Source organism: Monodon monoceros, unplaced genomic scaffold, assembly GCF_005190385.1.
Source record: "Monodon monoceros isolate NGI ecotype Baffin Bay Population unplaced genomic scaffold, NGI_Narwhal_1 Super_Scaffold_21, whole genome shotgun sequence".
NCBI classification, from domain to species: Eukaryota; Metazoa; Chordata; class Mammalia; order Artiodactyla; family Monodontidae; genus Monodon; species Monodon monoceros.
The window spans coordinates 96,981,034-97,001,631 of NW_021703778.1; the positions used below are offsets into that span (position 1 = coordinate 96,981,034).

The 20,598-nt window shown below is 41.5% G+C and overlaps 1 protein-coding gene across 3 annotated transcripts in view; it reads left to right on the forward strand.

Annotated features, from left to right (window-relative positions):
* SCG5 (secretogranin V) overlaps nt 1-5,847 on the forward strand; it is a 62,613-nt gene extending 56,766 nt beyond the window's left edge. For 2 of the 3 annotated variants that reach the window (XM_029239421.1, XM_029239422.1), the window contains exons 5-6: nt 102-155; nt 4,022-4,600. In XM_029239421.1, the coding sequence (XP_029095254.1) occupies nt 102-155; nt 4,022-4,117 (150 nt within the window). In that variant the 3' untranslated portion in view covers nt 4,118-4,600. Of the gene's footprint in view, nt 1-101; nt 156-4,021; nt 4,601-5,774 lie in introns of those variants that run through there. The other variant, XM_029239423.1, reaches the window with a different exon arrangement.
* Nucleotides 5,848-20,598: the final 14,751 nt, after the last annotated feature.

Genomic DNA, 20,598 nt, shown 5'->3' on the forward strand with positions numbered 1-20,598 from the left:
GTGTATGCAAATATCCAGGGGGACACACCAGGTGTAAAATAGACATTGACCAAATGTGATCCATACTTCTGCATTTGTGTTTTCTTTTCTCCCCACTCTAGAACAAGAAGCTCCTTTATGAGAAGATGAAAGGAGGACAGAGACGCAAGCGGAGGGTAACGCCTGGCTGGCTGGCGGGCTGTGGGGATGCCTGGAGCTTTCTGAGCGGGGGCAGTTGACAGGCCGTTAGCCTCAGTGGTTGGAAAGTAGCAGAATCCTTTCACGTGCTGAACAGTGGTCCCGAGTGACAGGGGCCATGCCTAAAAAGTCTGCCCTTGGTTTCTGCGATGTCTTCCCCAAGCTTTAGCATGTGATTTTTAGTGGCATGCTAAGTGTTGTGGCAATTCTACCAGCTCCATTGCACTCACAAAATGTCAATTGCATCCCTACCATGGGTGTAGGGACGTGGGGAGTACAGGAGGGTATGTCTTTCCTCAAAGGGTCTGTAGGTCACTGGGGGAAACTGCTCACACCTCTGCATCAATTATATAAAAACTCGAGACAGGAGCCAGGAAGTGTTGAACTGCCTGCTCCAGGCAGTAATTTTGAAGGAATGTAGGGGCAGAAAATGAGATGAACAAACCTCATTCCTTCTACATACTTTTTTCCCTTGCTCTAGCCAGATTGATGTAAAAATTCACTAGATCCATTATATTTGTTCGCTGACTGGTGAATTCACTGCAGGCTTAGTTATTAACCGTCTCTGAGCTGCCCAAGGTGCTGTGCATTTACCCACTACAGTGATGCCTCTCGTAAAGCTGATGTCAATTTGCTTTGGGTTTACAATGCATTTTATGGTGTTGAGACTGAACAAGTGGTCAGTGGTTGGTGCCTTACTAGACAAAACCACCTGCCATTTGTTTTGGGTCAGATGGAGGAAAAAGTTAAAGTCCTGCTTATTACATAGCAAAGTGCTACCAGGGAGTCACCGTTTTAGTTAAAATATACAAACCAGACTGTATACCCAAGGCTACTGACTGTTTATTTAGAATAGCAAGTGCCTGGATCCTGGCAAGATTTGGGAATCTGGACAGTGGTAATTGTGGCCATTCTGAATAGTTTTGCCGAATCCAGGCAGAGAATGCTTTAAGAGGCGTGGATTTTCTGGACTCAACATTAATTCCTCAGGTCACCTGAAACAGAAAGTTCCAAGCCCCTGACAAAATACAGAAGACCCGTGGGCAGTTTTCTATTTGAGAAGCAAAGTTTTGCTTGTAAACAGATCTTCAGAGAGTTAACGGTGTTATTAGGGGTTTTTCTTGGGTGATTACAGTTTCTAGTGGGAGATGATGGCAGGAAGGATCCGAAAGGTATAATGTGGTCTTGAGAGAACATCAAGAAATTCTATTCCAAGAGCTCAGAATACCCATAATTTACCAGTAAGATGGCTTGAGCATCTCCCCATGGCACAACAAGGATATTTCCAAATCAGACCAATGACCGTACCAAAATGAGTAACTTAGCATGAAGCTTTAATCGCCTCTCCTTCCTCGCTCACTATTCCTTCTGCCCTGACTCAGTTAATGACTGTGGGTCATGATTTAGGTCATTTTTCCATGAGACCAGTGACTACCAAAACTCAGGACTCTGGCTAGAATACATGTTATAAAGGATTTTACTTTGGCTTCAACTTCCTCCACATAGGAAAGGCTTAGAGTTTATGAAAATAACGATCACTTTGACCCAGAGGTATCAAGTTCTTCCTACTCTCGGGCGTCTGTTGATACAAAGATCCACGCTCATGCCGTAAACCAGGGGCCTTTCAGGTCTGGTGGAGAAACAGAACTTGCCTCCCCTGTCATCAGGCCTCAGGTGGTGTTCCCACCTTGACTGAAGACTTGAAACGACTCCCTCAAGTGTGCGAATCAATATAAAGAAATTATGGGCTTTTGTGAAAAATCAAGGCTTTCTCCAACTGAGCTCAGTGTCTGCTGTGGTTTCCAGAGGTCACTAAAAGCAGGGATCCCATCCCAATGGTTCTGCCGGTTGTGAAGTGGCAATAATGTTCTCTGTGTAACCTAGCCAGTCTCTCACCCAAGGGAGAAGGTAAATATCTAAGTGCCTTGAGTTCTTCAGAGGATAATTAAAACCAAGTATCATCATTATTATTACTCTTATGTGTAGGATTCAATACTCATAGACATTTATCAAGAAAGTTCAAGCCCCGCGTGCTGCAACTAAGACCCAGTGCAGCCAAATAAATAAATAAATATATAAATATTTTTAAAAAAATACTATTGTAGTTTAAATTAAAAAAAAAAAAGTTCAAGTGATTGCTCCTGTTACTTCCTCATTACTTCACTTTCCCCTGCCCTCTATCATTTGGCATGTTCCGGGTCTGGGCCAAAGGACTTGCTGCCATGACAGTCCCTTGCCAGGAGGGATTCTCCCCAGAGTTACAACAGAGCCTCAGGTGGTTTTATGCAAATTTATATACTTGCTCAAATCTGCTTGAATTCCTAGTTGCTTCAAGAGTAAAAGGTCAATTCACCTTTTAAATGACTTCGCAAACTAACTCTTAAGATGTATCTTATTGATTTTTGAGATCTATTATTTAAAGAGTTTATCAACCCTTTATTCCCATATTTGATAACATGAATATCTCATATTCTTTTTAAATATATTAGAATTTTTAGTAAAATATATTTTTACTAAAAAACAATCAAAATATTTATAATCCTGAATACACTTTTTCAGTTCACACATGCTCCACCTAGCCAGAGATTCTGATACGATTCCCTGGGATAGGCCAGGCCATTCCAGTTGACAATTCCTGATATAAAAAGGTATTTTAGTTATTTAAAATATTTTAAAGATGCTTCCCAGCAAAGTACTGTTATTTGGTGACATATCACTTTTCAGATATATGAGGACATTGCATACTTTGTAATTCTCAGCTTGTTGGTGATGCATTTTTGCAGAATGTGTGGGACCTTTCATCATTCATGCTTTTACCTGTCAGAATGTGGAAGGACATTCATTAAATACTAAACTCAGATTCCAGGCCTTGTCTTTTGGAGAATGTCTGCTCACCCTTCGAAAGTTATGGCAGACAATGTCCCGTGGGCAAGAGAGACCCCCTGCAAAATGCCTCCATTCATCCATGGGGACTAGAGGTGTGATGGGATTGCTGATTATTTGTAACTACAGCTTCTTTCTCATGTTTTTGTTCAGTTATTGGCAGGCAACTTCAATAAACAAATATCTTCCAAAACTTCTGAATTTTTTCTGCTTGCTAAATACTGTGTTGTAAAGCTCCAGTTACTAGTTCAAATCCAAACCTCAAAACATAGATATGGATTAGAGAAGGAATGGAAAAACCTTGACTTATTCAGAATACCAACAGCTGAAAAGGATTTCAGATGGTGGAGTCTTGAGTCAAAACTAAAGGAGCTTTCTGTATAACTTCCCTCTTTTCTTCGTGTTTTGATTTGACTGAGGGAAGGTGAAAATGATTGCTAGAGCCCCTGATGCGTCCTCTTTAAGTAGAATACTGCTTTGAAAGAATCAGTCACAGCAACAGGTGATCTGTGACCACTCTGCAGATACTAATTCCCATCTGGCCCTGCTCTGTCATCGTCTTTAGAACATTCTTCTTGTAAAATGATTTAATGCAGTTCACATTCTCTCTCCCCTAAAATAAGGCCATAGGATAATAATTCTGTTTCATGTGAGGCTTTGTATCTAAGTTAATAGTGAGGGTTTCTTAGCTGGTTCACTTCAAATCTTTATGCCAAAAAAGGGGATGGAACCAAATTGTATGTGATACTTAGCTGTGTGAAAGACAGAGACACATCTGTCAGTCAATGTTTCTCTGGCCACTGAGGTATTGATTAGTGCACCGAAGTAATCATCTCGTAGGTAGTAGGCACCACTGTTACCTTGTTAACCCAATAGGCCAGAAACAATTCTCATTCACTTCTTCTGTGCGATGTCTGTATCCGATGTCCACGTATGACTCCAACCATGTATTTTTTTTCAGAGTGTCAATCCATATCTGCAAGGACAGAGACTGGACAATGTTGTGGCAAAGAAGTCAGTCCCTCATTTTTCAGGTGAGGATAAGGACCCAGAGTAAAGTGAAGATGTTGAGCGGAAACCCACACGACCTGACCCGTCAGACCTCCTTGGTGTTGCTTATGTGCACTCGTTGTCAGAGCCCCTGTGAATGGCAGCATGTTTCTAATTTAGACAAGTATGGATGAAAAGCAGCTGTATTTTGATATCCTATTGTCCTTCACACTGATAGCTCTGCTTTCTGCTAAATTAGGATAAGAGCTTTTTTCCTTTAAATGTGGAGCTGCAATGAGCATTAAAATTAAAATGTATGTGTCAATGACAATAAAAAGCAAATGAATGAAATGTCCTCCGATTTCTTACAGTTTAAAATGGTGTTTCGGGTGGCACTGTTTTGGCCAAGTCTGTAAAAGGCTGGCATTTGATTTTGATTATGTAGTTAATCCAGCCCTTGGGCATTATTACACACCAATAAAGAAGATTGTACCCAGGAGGAGCTGACACATTTCACTTGGCTGCATCTTAATAAATGTGTATGCAAGCATGAGCATGTGAATTTCTTTTTCATTTAGAGCATTATAAAAACTCTTTGCTTACTAGAACAAACTCACAAATATGATCTTATCTGATCTTAACAATAATACGGTGAAGTAAATGGCGGGGGGTATTATTATTCCCATTTTACAGATGGTGGGACTGAGACTCAGCTTCCACGAAAAGCTGAAAATGTCACAGTCAGTATTCGGGGACTAGGGTCTGCTGACTCTGAGTTTTTATTCAGCAAACATTGTTTCTACCATGTGCCAGGCACAGGGCTGGGCTCTGGCGGGGGGCACACTGGGGACTCACACTGACACCAGCCAGGTCCTCAGGCAGCAAAGCATCCAATCCATGAGCTCTGAGTAGGTCAGTCAGCTCCATGCTGCTTTCAAAGCTTGGAATGGCAGACGCAGACGTGCTCTCCTGCATGCTTCTGAAGAGGCAGGCAATTTTCTTTCAGCCGAGTCCTCCCAAGTCAGAAAAATCAGTGAAAGGCTGGCAGGAATCGGTTCACTGGTGAGATTATTCTCGTGCTCTTTATACCTCCTCACTGTAAAAGAGATGATGGTTTCAGGCTTTGATATCATTGGCCTCAATTTCGTTGTCTGTAAGAGGGAGACAGCAGTGAGAAAGGACTCAGGGAAGAGAGATCATTCTTGATTTTAATTTTAATAACTGCATATTAAATCCAAATGTCAGTGACTTGTCTAATAGAAATAGCTTGTCCATATTTAGTTAGCATGTGAGTCTGTTATTACTTATACAAATCAAGAAAGGTATTGGCCCCTGTTTTACGGCAGGAGGCATGTTTCCTAGAGGGCTTCACCAGGCAATTTCTCCACAACCCGTAGTGTCATTTCAGAAGCATCATTACCACCTGATTTTAAGAGAGAGTTCCCTCACGTCCTAGAGACGTATAGAGCTGGGAGGGTCTCCTTTATGGATTCTGTGTTTTGTAGGCATTTTAATTACATTTTATACCAGTTCCAGTCCTCTGAGAAAAAGGACAAAGGACATCTCTTTCTCCAAGATTGGACAGAAGGAAGGAAAATGGCTAAAGACACGCTTTGAGGTCATGAGGAAGGAAGTAGAAGTGAAGCAGGAGAAGGGGAGGTCATTGTGCCTGGGTTAGGCTTGTTCGCCGTCCAATGCCTTTTCTGCCCTCCCCTGTTTCACAGGCTGCCTTGTCAGCTGACTTCTGGCTGGGTTTAATGTGAGGTCCCTGAGGGCGGAGTAGAAGGTGAGAAAATGGGAGAAAACAAGGTAATTCATTTTTGCTCCCAGTAGCTGCATCTTCTCTGAGGCTCCATCTCCTGCCAGGTAAGCCTGGCCCCTGGGGCCCAGTCATGGAGGCCATGGCTTCTGTCATATTGTTAATCTCTGGGTTATTTCACCAACTCCTGTTTGGCTTCCTGGCCTTTCTATCACCTGTATAAGCCATTTTCTACATTGAATTATTTCTGTTTGAAATCTTTAGGGTGTTTTCTGTTTTCCTGGCTGGTCCCTGACTGATGCAGTCATCCATAGGGGAAATCAAGGATAAGTTTAAGTATTCTGAGAAAAATTTAGAACAAGCATTGTGGAGAACAAAGAGGACAGTGCTCCTCAATCATTAATGTAATAGGATTCACATGGGGATATCGTTAAACATGCACACTCTGACACAGTAGTTCCCAGAAGGGCCTTAGATTTTGCATTTCTTATAAGTTCATAGGTGATGCTGGTGATGCTGGTCTGTGGGCAACATCTTTTTTTTTTTTTTCGCGGTACTCGAGCCTCTCACTGTTGTGGCCTCTCCCGTTGCGGAGCACAGGCTCCTAACGCGCAGGCTCAGCGGCCGTGGCTCACGGGCCCAGCCGCTCCGCGGCATGTGAGATCTTCCCGGACCGGGGCACGAACCTGTGTCCCCTGCATCGGCAGGCGGACTCTCAACCACTGCGCCCATGGGCAACATCTTGAGTTGCAAAGAAATAGGGAATTAGGAGAGGATGAATGAAAGTGCATGAACTGCACTGAGAGCCCAGCTAATAACTTAGTCTGAATTCGTAAGGACCCTGCCAACATTGTTTAGTAACCTTCTCCAGCCACTGTCAGCATCTTGGGAGGAAGGGCAGATAGGGCAGACGTGAGAGTGGGCCCCACAGATTGGCACATGGTAGAACACCAAGGAGTCAAGATTCTAAAACATGAGGGAAAGCAACCCTGAGATGCCCCATTATAGACATGAGGCTCTGTAATGGGTCGGGTTGGATCAATGATCTGAGAAAGGTCAAAAGATTAGCGGAAATGACGTGGCTTGAAATAAGCTTCAATAGGTACAAAAGAAAACAAGAGGGAAAGGTAAAGCGTTGGTTACCTGAGGGAAGCTGAGTCTGGATTCTCGGCAAAGGAAAAATTTCGAGCGACAATGAATGACATCTCCGTTGTGACAACTACAGGAAATAGAGTTGAGTGGAGCTGAAGATCAATGGGCTTGAGGAAGTAGAAAAATTGTAAAGTCAGAGAACAAAAGACAGGATCACTTAAATGCGAGAGGTAAGGTCTTCGAGTTAGAGGGGGAGGTCAGGGGAGTAAGATTACGTATGAGGTCAAAGCTGCCCACAAGCTTGTAGAGTGCAGGCAAATCTGAGGTCCAAGAGCCTCTGACACTGGCATTCTGTGTGCCTATGCATACCCATGCATACCTGGTGGGGGTTTTTTTCCTTTAGAAGTTCCAGATTCTCAAAGGGACCTGTGACCTCACAAAAGTTCAGAAATCACTGCTGAGGGCAGTAGTGTGAGCCACGTTGGTCATCACTGCGGAACAGCAAAGTTTGTCGTGAGGGACCCTTGAGAAAGGAAGAAGAGGATAGAGTCACTTCTCTTATGTGGATTTCAAAAGAAAATTGTCGTGGCCAATAATCGTCAATGGCTTCTAACCACCAGGTGAAAGACCAAAGAGTTCATTGCTAATAGATCAACCAGGCCAGCAGCACCTGAACCCACTAGTCAATCAGATCAAACAAGAGACAGATAATATGTGCCTCCTGGTGGGATTAATATGAAGCACTGTCAATGAAATACTCTTGCCCAAACAATCTTACCTGAACCACTGGGTTTAACTCCCTGCTAATAGAAACAGGTTAAACACACCACTAGGAAGCAATCACCAAAATCCAGAATCGGGGAGACTCTACAGGACCAGCGACCCAGCATTTTTCAACAAATAAATGGCAGGAATAAAAAAATAGATGGGGAACTACTATTATAGATTTAGAAAGATTTAAGAGACATACAATCCAAATACAATGTGTGAGTCTTAATTGTATCCTGACTCAAATGAAAAAGACACTGATCAGACAACTGGGGAAATTTGAGTAATGACTGGATATTTGGTGGTATTTAGGTGTTATGAGATATTATGAGATTTTAATTTTTTATTATTTATTTTATTGAAGTACAGTTGAGTTACAATGTTGTGTTACTTTCTGGTATACAGCAAAGTGATTTGGTTATACATATATATATTCTTTTTCAGATTCTTTTCCATTATAAGTTATTCCAAGGTATTGAATATAGTTCCCTGGGCTATACAGTAGGAACTTGTGGTTTATTTTATATATAATAGTGTGTATCTGTTAATCCCAAACTCCTAATTTATCCCTCTCATTATCCCTAATTTTTATTATCTCTCATTATCCCTAAAATTATCCCCAATTTTCCCACTTTGGAAACCATGTTTGTTTTCTGTTTGTGAGTCTGTTTCTGTTTTGCAAATAAGTTCACTTGTATCATTTTTTTTAGTTTCCACATATAAGTGAAATCATATGACATTTGTCTTTCTCTGTCTGACTGACTTCACTTAGTATGACAATCTCTAGGTCCATTCATGTTGCTGCAAATGGCATTACTGCATTCTTTTTTATGGCTGAATAATATTCCATTGTATATGTGTACCACATCTTCTTTATCCATTCGTCTGTCGATGGACGTTTAGGTTGCTTCCATGTCTTGGCTATTGTATAATAAGTAGTTCTGCAATGAACACTGGGGTGCATATATCCTTTCGAAGTATGGTTTTCTCCGGATATATGCCCAATAGTGGAATTGCTGGATCACATGATAGCTCTATTTTTAGTTTTTTAAAGAATGTCCATATTGTTCTCCACAGTGGCTGTACAAATTTACATTCCCACCAACAGTGTAGGAGGGTTCCCTTTTCTCCACACCCTGACCAGCATTTATTGTTTGTAGATTTTTTTAATTAATTAATTAATTAATTTTTATTTTTGGCTGTGTTGGGTCATCGTTTCTGTGTGAGGGCTTTCTCTAGTTGCAGCGAGGGCGGGCCACTCTTCATTGCGGTGCGCGGGCCTCCCACTGTTGTGGCCTCTCTTGTTGAGGAGCACAGGCTCCAGACGCGCAAGCTCAGTAGTTGTGGCTCACGGGCCCAGTTGCTCCGCGGCATGTGGGATCTTCCCAGACCAGGGCTCAAACCCGTGTCCCCTGCATTGGCAGGCAGATTCTCAACCACTGCGCCACCAGGGAAGCCCAGGTTGTAGATTTTTTGATGATAGCCCTTCTGACTAGTGTGAGGTGATACCATACTTCATTGTAGTTTTGATTTGCATTTCTCATATAATTAGCAATGTTGAGCACTTTTTCATGTGCCTGTTGGCCATCTGTATGTCTCCTTTGGTGAAATGTCTGTTTAGGCCTTTTGCCCATTTTTTGATTGGGTTGTTTGTTTTTTTGATATTGAGCTGTATGAGCTGTTTGTATATTTGGGAAATTAAGCCCTTGTCGGTCACATCATTTGCAAATATTTTCTCCCATTTTGTAGGTTGTCTTTTCATTTTGTTTATGGTTTCCTTTGCTGTAAAAAAGCTTTTAAGTTTAATTAGGTCCCATTAATTTATTTTTGCTTTTATTTCTTTTGCCTTGGGAGACTGACCTAAGAAAACATTACTACGATTTATGTCATAGAATGTTTTGCCTAAGTTCTCTTCTAGAAGTTTTATGGTATCATGTCATATCTTTAAGCCACTTTGAGTTTATTTTTGTGTATAGTGAGAAGGAGTGTTCTAACTTCATTAATTTACATGTGACTGTCCAGTTTTTCCAACACCACTTGCTAGAGAGGCTGTCTTTTCCCCATTGTATATTCTTGCCACCTTTGTCATAGATTAATTGACTGTAGGTGTGTGGGTTTTTTTCTAGGCTCTCCACTCTGTTCCATTGCTCCATGTGTCTGCTTCTGTATATGGCTATATTTTTTAAAAACAATTCTCTTAGGGATAAATATTGAATTATTTACAGATAAAATGATAAGATATCTTGGAGTTGCTTTAAAATAATCCAATGATAGTGGTAGTGAAGGAGGGAATTGGGGGTATAGATAAATCAAGATTGACCATAAATTGATAATTGTTGAAGCTGGGTCATGGGCACGTGGCGGTTCATTGAACTTCTGTCTCTACATTTGGGTATATTTGAAATTTTCCACAATAAAACCACAATTAATGGTAAAATAGCAATGTCAGACAAGGTATAAAGCTTTACTGGGTAAGGCTGTGGAAAATGTGGGGAAGCAAAAACAGAGACTGATGTTTCCCTGGGGTGCTGGGGAAGGAAGTAGCAGGGGGTTTCCTAGGAGACAGAATCTGGTGGTGGCGGTGAGCTGGATGGTGAGGGCTCAGAGTCCCTGGGAGGAGAAGAGATCCTCCTGGAAAGAGGATGACGACTTGAGGCAGGAAAGAAAGGGACCCTCCATCAGAAAGACAGACTCAGAAAGGCCATTTCCTCCTGGTGGAGTTTGGGCTGCATCTACAGCAGAAATACTAAATTTTCTGGGTGCTGGAAGGGTCTTTACCTCACCTCTGGGATCTATCAATTTTTCCACAATGCTTCAACCAAAGATCTTAAAAAAAAAGGAAGATGGTTGTAGATCCCCACCCTCTCCCCCAACACACTCACAAGGAGAACAAGATACCTACTACTTGGCAGGCGGGCATGCACAGAAGAAAGAGTGAGAAAACATAGGAGTGGGTGTGGGTTGAAAAAGATTGAGAAGCCCTGTTTCTGGGGATTCTCCATTAAATGACTTACAGAAAATACCGATCTAGGTATAACGTGTGTGGGGTAGAGAGGAGCACTACTAAAAGATGGGAGGGTAGCAGCAGTAAAACTAAAGCAATAAAACCAATGCAGAGTGCAAAGGCATGGTTTGCCAATGCAAAGGTTCAGACAAGCCCACACCCACCTATTGGGGTGACATTGCAGAGTCAAGGGGAATAGTGAATAAAGATGATGGAGTCTTGGAGCCGAGCTGGGGCTGGGGGTGGAGCGGGGAGATTGGGCAGGATGTTGTAGCAGCTGCAGTTCAGAGCCTAGTTTATTCCATATCTGCAAAAGCCCTCACTTCTAGACTCTAGTAATCTAATGATTCCCACAAAATTAAAGCAACCCAAAAGAAAATAGATACTGCGCTTCCTCTGACACCTAAGAACTCTAAGTTTAGCTATATCCTGTTAAGCCAGACCTCACCTGGAGCCCTTTGGGAGTCAGTGAACACCTATTTCAGAGGGAAAGATGCTCCATCAGAGCATCAGAACTGCAAGGGGCACCTGGTGGGCTACTGGGAAAGGAAGCCAGAAGGTCACACCCGAGCTGAGTCTCAAAAGAGTTCTTCAAACCAGGAAGGAGATGGAAGGCAGAATATTTCAGGCAAGGGAGCGCATGTTCAAAACTCCAGAGGAGAGAGAGGCAATAGCGTGTGGGGGGAGCCCAGTCTGGTGGTAGTTTTAAGGGTAACATGGAGGGGAAATCTAAGAGAGGAGTCCGGTGAGGAGGAAGAGGCAGTCATGAAGAGCCATATGGGCCACACTAAAGAGTATGGATTTCATCCCGAAGGATGAAAAGTCCCAGGAGGATTTCATAAGCGGTAGGGACATTACCAAGTTCATGTTATAGAAAGATCGCTGGTGATAGTGTATGGACCAGGCCAAAGGCTGTTCAAGTTTATAATCTAGACAAGAAAAAAACAGGAGAAGGGGGTAAGGGAACTAGAAATACTGAAATGTCAGGGCAAATAGAAATTCCAGGTCTTGTGATGCCTGGGAGCTATTTGTAAAGCTAAGCGGACTCCGGGCTGGGCTAGTGTACCATCTCCACCTCACTATGTCAGAATAGTTAAGGCTCATTCTAAGAGGATATGAACTCCAACATACTGGGTAGATATTCTTCCCAGCAACTTTCACCTGGAAATACAGTCAGGTCAGAGGTCACTCTTCCTTCCGCAACATCAAGTGGTATTGACCCTTTTATAACCCTTTGTGTTCCTAGGAGACCCCACACATACTTCCACTCAGTCCCTATAACAGGGCATAATAATAATAAGAGTTACTATATATGTAGAGCAGTTTATGTATACGTGGTTCATTTAATTCTTCTGCTTTACATTTTCTAGATGAAGCAATTGAGGCAGAGAGGTTACATAACTTAGCCAAAACTCTACAACTAGTTAAGTGGCAGAGTTGGAAATTGAATTTTAGTCTCTTCATCTCCGCAGTTAATACTCTTTTCCTTGTACCGCACGGCTACCCAATACTTGTTTGCTTATTATGTGTCTGCCTCACTCTACAGGGTTATAAACTCCTTGAGGCCATGGACTATGTCTTATTTTTCATTCTATCATGGTACTTACCTAGGTGTTGACAAATGCAATAACTGCTGAATGAATGGATATTATGGAATGTTTTTAAAATTCATATAAGGTTGAATATCTTAGACTATGTATAAAGAAGGAAGGGTGGGGGAATTCCCTGGTGGTCCAGTCATTGGGACTCGGTGCTTTTACTGCTGGGGCCCGGGTTCAATCCCTGGTCGGGGAACTAAAACCCTGCAAGCTGCTCGGTGCAGCCAAAAAAAAAAAAAGAAGAAGGAAAGGTATTACTGGCATTACCTCTTACTTTGCATTGGTTGACAGATTGACAATAAGCTGTGTATACGATTGTCAGGTCCTTTTAAAAATCATCTGATATGACTGCTCCCTACTTCCCTGAGTCACCGCCCAAATGTCGACAGCTGGGGAGCATCAGGCACCTTTATTTGCTGTACTCAAACGATGGCTGTGCATGACTTAATCATCAGGGAAATAGACCAGACCAGTGTAGTGGTCCTGCTTACCACAAGGGCGGGTCTCTGAGCAGCCTCAGCATCAGGTTGTGCCACGGCCTTTCAACAGCCAGGGCTCCTCTGACCAGGGGAAGATCCAGTAGCCATGTGGACAGCACACAGAGCATATGTCAGCCTTTAACTATATCAAGTGCCGCGTAACTGCTTTTGGAATTAGAACAGTGAGACCTTGGGAAACATTGGCCAATCCATGGAAGCTTGCTTAGCACACAGAGGAGCCCCAAGGTGAAGTCAGGAGGGTGGGTCAGTTCCATCACCCCTCAAAAGCAACTCCCAAGACATTCATCACAAAAAATAATGAAAGCCAGCCCTACTTAAAGAGGAATATATTTTGAGAAAGTATCATTCCCTGAAGCCTCCCGAAACCTTGGTTTTACCAACAGCCTGAGCCTAGTAGGAGTGCTCGCTCTTCACATCCATAACTTCCTGTTTCTAAAGGAAAAAAGAGACTCTACCAGGACTTTGTGGCTGTCAGGCTGCTCTCCCCAGTTTGGTGACTGAGTTGTAGATGAATCAGAAAGAGATGGATCAAATTTCCTCCTACAATACACATGGGTTTGGCAATGAAAAGAAAATGTATAGAAGATAGCAGATCTGGGAGCTCTCAGCCCTAAAAGAAGGCAGAAAATCATCATAACTAGTGAAAGAAAACTGTATTGCTAATGGGCACAGAGGAAACACTGGAGAAAACTAGCAAGAGATTTGTGGATGTCACCCTTTGGCTTCGGAAGCAAAGGCAAGGTGTTTGCAAAGGTTCTAGTAGAAACAGGTCCTTGAAAAGAGGTTTTTTAGGAAAGAACTGCTACAAGATGGGGTGAGATAAATAGACCTGGAAGTCCATCCTAACAGACTGAATGTTCTACTGTTTGATGCCTTTGATGAGGCAGGAGAGCTTGTCGATTAGCTATTCCTCCCAACAGAAACTAAAAATATACACACAGGAATGAGAAAAATATTTGTAATAGCTCTTAGTAGAGGCAATTGAACACATGAGGAGTGAGAAACATCTTAATAAAACCAGTCTGACAATTTAATAAAACCACAAGCAGGCCATCATATGAATTGTCATCTTTTAGCATCACTTTCCTTGGTAATATTCATCACAATACCGTTCATTTATTAATTCATTTATTCTTTCAGCAGTAACTTATCAAGGAACTATTCTAGGTGCCAAATACTGAGCCATACTCTGGGATTTGGGAGTCTTCTTATACAAAGATGTATAAGATGTAGACTCTTCCCTCATGTACTTTGTAGCAAAATAAACAAATAATAAAAAATCTTCAGCTATTTGTACACTATTATTATGTATTTGACCCTGTACCATCAGAGTTCATCAGAGTAGTTAGGCACAAAAATTTTGTAATTAAATTTACATTTGACCTTGGGTTCTGCTACTTCCATATTGAGTGACCTTGACCAAGTTATTTATTTTTTGAATTTTATTTTATTTACTTTTTTATACAGCAGGTTCTTATTAGTCATCCATTTTATACACATCTCAATTTCAGTGCTTGTGATTGGTCTGTTTATATTTTCTATTTCTTCCTGTTTCAGTCTTGGAAGGTTGTGCTTTTCTAAGAATTTGTCCATTTCTTCCAGATTGTCCATTTTATTGGCATATAGTTGCTTGTAGTAATCTCTCATGATCGTTTGTATTTCTGTAGTGTCAGTTGTTACTTCTCCTTTTTCATTTCTATTTCTATTGATTTGAGTCTTGACCCTCTTTTTCCTGATGAGTCTGGCTAATGGTTTATCAATTTTGTTTATCTTCTCAAAGGACCAGCTTTTAGTTTTATTGATCTTTGCTATTGTTTTCTTTGTTTCTATTTCATTTATTTCTGCTCTGATCTTTATGACTTCTTTCCTTCTGCTAACTTTGGGTTTTGTTTGTTCTTCTTTCTCTAATTCCTTTAGGTGTAAGGTTAGATTGTTTATTTGAGATTTTTCTTGTTTCTTGAGGTAGGCTTGTATTGCTATAAACTTCCCTCTTAGAACTCCTTTTGCTGCATCCCATAGGTTTTGGATCGTCATGTTTTCACTGTCATTTGTCTCTAGGTATTTTTTTATTTCCCCTTTGATTTCTTCAGTGATCTCTTGGTTATTTAGTAACGTATTGCTTAGCCTCCACGTGTTTGTGTTTCTTACGTTTTTTTCCCTCTAATTGATTTCTAATCTCAAAGCGTTGTGGTCAGAAAAGATGCTTGATATGATTTCAATTTTCTTAAATTTACTGAGGCTTGATTTGTGACCCAGGATGTGACCTATCCTGGAGAACGTTCCGTGTGCACTTGGGAAGAAAGTGTAATCTGCTGTTTTTGGATGGAATGTCCTATAAATATCAATTAAATCTATCTGGTCTATTGTGTCATTTAAAGCTTCTGTTTCCTTATTAATTTTCTCTCTGGATGATTTGTCCATTGGTGTAAGTGAGATGTTAAAGTCCCCCACTATTATTGTGTTACTGTCAATTTCTTCTTTTATAGCTGTTAGCAGTTGCCTTATGTATTGCGGTGCTCCTATGTTGGGTGCATATACATTTACAATTTTTATATCTTCTCCTTGGATTGATCCCTTGATCATTATGTAGTTTCCTTCCTTGTCTCTTGTAAAATTCTTTTAAAGTCTATTTTATCTGATATGAGTATTGCTACTCCAGCTTTCTTTTGATTTCCATTTGCATGGAATATCTTTTTCCATCCCCTCACTTTCAGTCTGAATGTGTCCCTAGGTCTGATGTGGGTCTCTTGTAGACAGCATATATATGGGTCCTGTTTTTGTATCCATTCAGCGAGCCTGTGTCTTTTGGCTGGAGCATTTAATGCATTCACGTTTAAGGTAATTATCAATATGTATGTTCCTATTACCATTTTCTTAATTGTTATGGGTTTGTTTTTGTAGGTCCTTTTCTTCTCTTGTGTTTCCTGCCTAGAGAAGTTCCTTTAGCATTTGTTGTAGAGCTGGTTTGGTGGTGCTGAATTCTCTTAGCTTTTGCTTGTCTGTAAAGCTTTTGAGTTCTCTGTTGAATCTGAATGAGATCCTTGCCAGGTAGAGTAACCTTGATTGTAGGTTCTTCCCTTTCATCACTTTAAATATGTCCTGCCACACCTTTCTAGCTTGCAGAGTTTCTGCTGAGAAATCAGCTATTAACATTATGGGAGTTCTCTTGTATGTTGTCATTTTTCCCTTGTTGCTTTCAATAATTTTTGCTTGTCTTTAATTTTTGTCAATTTGATTACTATGTGTCTTGCCATGTTTCTCCTTGGATGTATCCTGCCTGGGACTCTCTGCACTTCCTGAACTTGGGTGGCTCTTTCCTTTCCCATGTTAGGGAAGTTTTCAACTATAATCTCTTCAAATATTTTCTTGGGTCCTTTCTCTCTCTCTTCTCCTTCTGGGACCCCTATAATGCAAATGTTGGTGCGTTTAATGTTATCCCAGTGGTCTCTTATGCTGTCTTCATTTCTTTTCATTCTTTTTTCTTAATTCTGTTCGGTGGCAGTGAATTCCACCATTCTGTCTTCCAGGTCACTTTTCTGTTCTGCCTCAGTTATTCTGCTATTGATTCCTTCTAGTGTAGTTTTCATTTCACTTAGTGTATTGTTCATCTCTGTTTGCTTGTTCTTTAATTCTTCTAGCTGTTTGTCTTTCATTCTTCTAGGTGTTTGTTCTTTCATTCTTCTAGGTCTTTGCTAAACATTTCTTGCATCTTCTCAATCTTTGCCTCCATTCTTTTTCCAAGGTCCTGGATCATCTTCACTATCATTATTATGAATTCTTTTTCTGGAAGGTTGCCTATCTCCATTTCATTTAGTTGTTTTTCTGGGGTTTTATCTTGTTTCTTCATCTGGTACATAGCCCTCTGCCTTTTCATCTTGTCTGTCTTTCTGTGAATGTGGTTTTTGTTCCACAGGCTGCAGGATTGTAGTTCTTCTGCTGTCTGCCCTCTGGTGGATGAGGGCACCTAAGAGATTTGTGCAAGCTTCCTGATAGGAGGGTCTGGTGGTGGGTAGAGCTGGCTGTTGCTCTGGTGGGCAGAGCTCAGCAAAACTTTAATCCGCTTGCCTGCTGATGGGTGGGGCTGCGTTCCCTCCCCGTTGGTTGTTTGGCCTGAGGTGACCCAACACTGGAGCCTACCCAGGCTCTTTGGTGGGGCTAATGGCAGACTCTGGGAGGGCTCACGCCAAGGAGTACTTCCCAGAACTTCTGCTGCCAGTGTCCTTGTCCCCATGGTGAGCCACAGCCCCCGCCCCCGCCTCTGCAGGAGACCCTCTGACACTAGCAGGTAGGTCTGGTTCAGTCTCATATGGGGTAACTGCTCCTTCCCCTGGGTCCCGATGCACACACTACATTGTGTGTGCCCTCTAAGAGTGGAGTCTCTGTTTCCCCCAGTCCTGTCAAAGTCCTGCAATCAAATCCCGATAGCCTTCAAAGTCTGATTCTCTAGGAATTCCTCCTCCTGTTGCCAGACCCCCAGGTTGGGAAGCCAGATGTGGGGCTCAGAACCTTCACTCCCCTCCCATGGGTGGACTTCTGTGATGTAAATGTTCTCCATTTTGTGAGTCACCCACCCAGCAGTTATGAAATTTGATTTTACTGTGATTGTGCCCATCCTACCGTCTCATTGTGGCTTCTCCTTTGTCTTTGGATGTGGGGTATATTTTTTTGGTGAGTTCCAGTGTCTTCCTGTCGATGATTGTTCAGCAGTTAGCTGTGATTCTGGTGCTCACACAAGAGGGAGTGAGAGCACATCCTTCTACTCCACCATCTTGAACCAATCTTGACCAAGTTATTTTATCTCACTGAATTTTAATTCTTTCATCTGTCAAATGGGAAATATAATACTTAGGTCATTAAACTGATGTGAGGATAAATTCCTTGTGATACCACACCTGTATTAAACCTTGATTTGGGTGCCAAATTCAGAATTAGTGAGATTAAAGTATGAGAAACAAAGACTTTACTCTGGATGTTTCCATTTTTTTAATTTTCTTTTTTTTTTTATTTTTGGCCATGCCATGCAGCTTGTGGGATCTTTGTTCCCTGACCAGGGATTAAACCCAGGCCCTCAGCAGTGAGAGCATGGAGTCCTAATCACTGGACCACCAGGGAATTCCTTACTCTGGATATCTCCAGATGAAAGCAATTTAATGAAAAGAATTAGGTGCTTACAAAATTATTTGAAGATATGGAGGAGCAGGCAGGAGCCCATGGCTGGGCTTAGCCAGTTCAAGGTTAACAGCATAACCGGGATCCAGAGGTCAGGAATGGTGACTGTTGTAACTGCCAACACCACCCTGCTATGACGCCCCCAAAGCAATTGTCTTGACACAGGTGTGCCGAGTTTGCCTTCAGCTACTGTCTCTCATAGTAGAAGAGCAGCAGAAAAATAGTTGTTCTCTCTTGTCTTCCAAAACTTGTGGGAGTGCATCTACCTGGTGTTCTGTTTTGCTTCCAGAATTCTCACTGCCCACAAGTTAGCAAATGCAGTTTTGAGTTTTCCAGTGCCTGCTATACAAGAAGGCGCATGGAAGGTGATGGGACTAAATACCGTGTGCCAGTTGACCGCATGCAATGTTTCAACTACTTAGCACAGTGTTGACATAAGAGATCTTAAATGTTAATCATCATGATTAATAGATATACAAATTTAGGCCAGCATTCATAAGCTATTATTCTTAGAAGTGAAGGTAGTCCACATCACACTTCCTTGCTCCACTCTGTCAAGTAAATCATCAGGAAATCTATATTGTCCATCTAGGAGTGGCTGAAGCACAGGTCTGTTGAATGCTCTGTCAAAGGTCCAAGTAGAGCCCGTTGATCTGATCTCAGTTTAGCCATCAGTTCATCATTTTATAATAGCTCCATAGGAGAAAGTCTGGCCAAATAGTAGACTGTGGAATTTTCTTTTCTTTTCTTTTTTTTTTTTTTTTTGGCGGTATGCGGGCCTCTCACTGTTGTGCCCTCTCCCGTTGCGGAGCACAGGCTCCGGACGCGCAGGCTCAGCGGCCACGGCTCACGGGCCCAGCCGCTCCGCAGCATGTGGGATCTTCCCGGACCGGGGCACGAACCCGTGTCCCCTACATCGGCAGGCGGACTCTCAGCCACTGCGCCACCAGGGAAGCCCATGGAATTTTCAACTACTTTTTTTTTTAAACAACATTCTTGTTTGATAAAATTTAAAAATGTATTCTAAAGAAAATGAGTAATTGCAGCAAAGATGTAATCAGACTCAAGCTCTATCACTGGTATTGATGTAAGAGCTATCTCCCCCATTTGTACAATGGTATGAATGAAAAAAGTGAAAAATGGAGGGTTTTCTTTTTCATTTTCCACTATACTTTGTCCTTTTTTTGATTGAGGTTTGGATTGGGCTGTTACCTTATTTGTCCTCCACAGCTTTGGGAAGCTTTCAAATTGGATGATGCTATTTTAGAGTGCCTGATGGGGAATCATCGTCATATCCAGGTGGCACCCATTATCCAAAATGGTCAGATTATTTTTCCATTAGTCAATCGTACCCCCAGAAAACTCTGAGTTTAGCATCGGAGGGAGTTATTTTTATTGTAACAGCAGATGAACTTACAGAGTGAAAGGGGCCAATGGAAAAGCCAGAAAGAGTGTGGAGAGATGCCCCCATGTCCTACCCAGCCCCCCATAACCCAGAAGAAATTTTCCAAATCACTTTTTACATATGCCTTGACTGTTGATTCATCAAAGCTGTCTTCAATAGATTCACAACTCAAACCACATTGCAGTTTTTTTTTTTAATAAAGAGGAGAATTGAAAATGTGAATAGAGTATTGCTTTTATTTTTACAAATGGGTGTGTTCAATACAAAACACTGTCAGCAGCTAATACTATGCTTGTTAATATGCTCAGATCAAGTGCGTACACGTTCCCAAATGAAGTATGTATGATCAGATGCTCTTACATGCAGTTTGTCTTCTTCCCTCACATCATTAGAGGAAAGGGCTTTTTGTTTTTGATACATTTTGTCAATACTAAACAGTGTAACAGCTTTTTTCAAGAGGCTAGAGTGTTTTCCTCCTGATTCATTGTGAATGTCTACCAGAGTATTTCCTTTTAAGTTAAAGCATTTTACAAATTCTTTCTCCTGAATCAATTTACATACTTTTCTTGTCACTATTTTTAACACATAACATTTCTTACTGAAACTTCATTTCATTTTGTCCCAACCTTTTTGTGATGTTTGGAAGGAAAGAAACAGAGTTCATTTAAAACACTCTTGTTTATGATGGAGGAAACCACACTTTTTGTGATGTTAACCCACTCACGGACAGAGAATTTGAACTTCAGAATTTTTTGCGTTTGGAGAGAATGCACACCAAGGAGAATGGGCTCATTTCAATTCAATATATTATAGGAAGGAAAAGATCAAGGAAGAGCTGGTCTTAAAACTGTCAAAATATGAGAATTTGATGGGAAGAAAGAAGGAAAACAGAGCAGTTGGAAATGCAAAGATAAAAGAGTTGGATCCAGACATGTCTATGTAATTTCCCAGAAATGGAAACTGTAGTGGCAATTTGGAAAGAGATAGCGAGAAGCAATATGCATTAAATGTTGAGCATTTCTTGCATCAATGAAATTGGAAGGCTCTTAGAACACGTGGCATAATGGTCTTATGACTCATCTACATATGGCCTTATTCTTGGTGACTGACAAAGGGAGAAATGAAGTTCCGTAAGGAATTAAACACAGAAGAGGAAGCTAAACACTATTTCAAAAAAAGATTCTGGGAAGCCTCTAGGTCACCAGCAGAGTATTAACTAACTTGGCCTATTAAATACCCATGAGGATTGATCC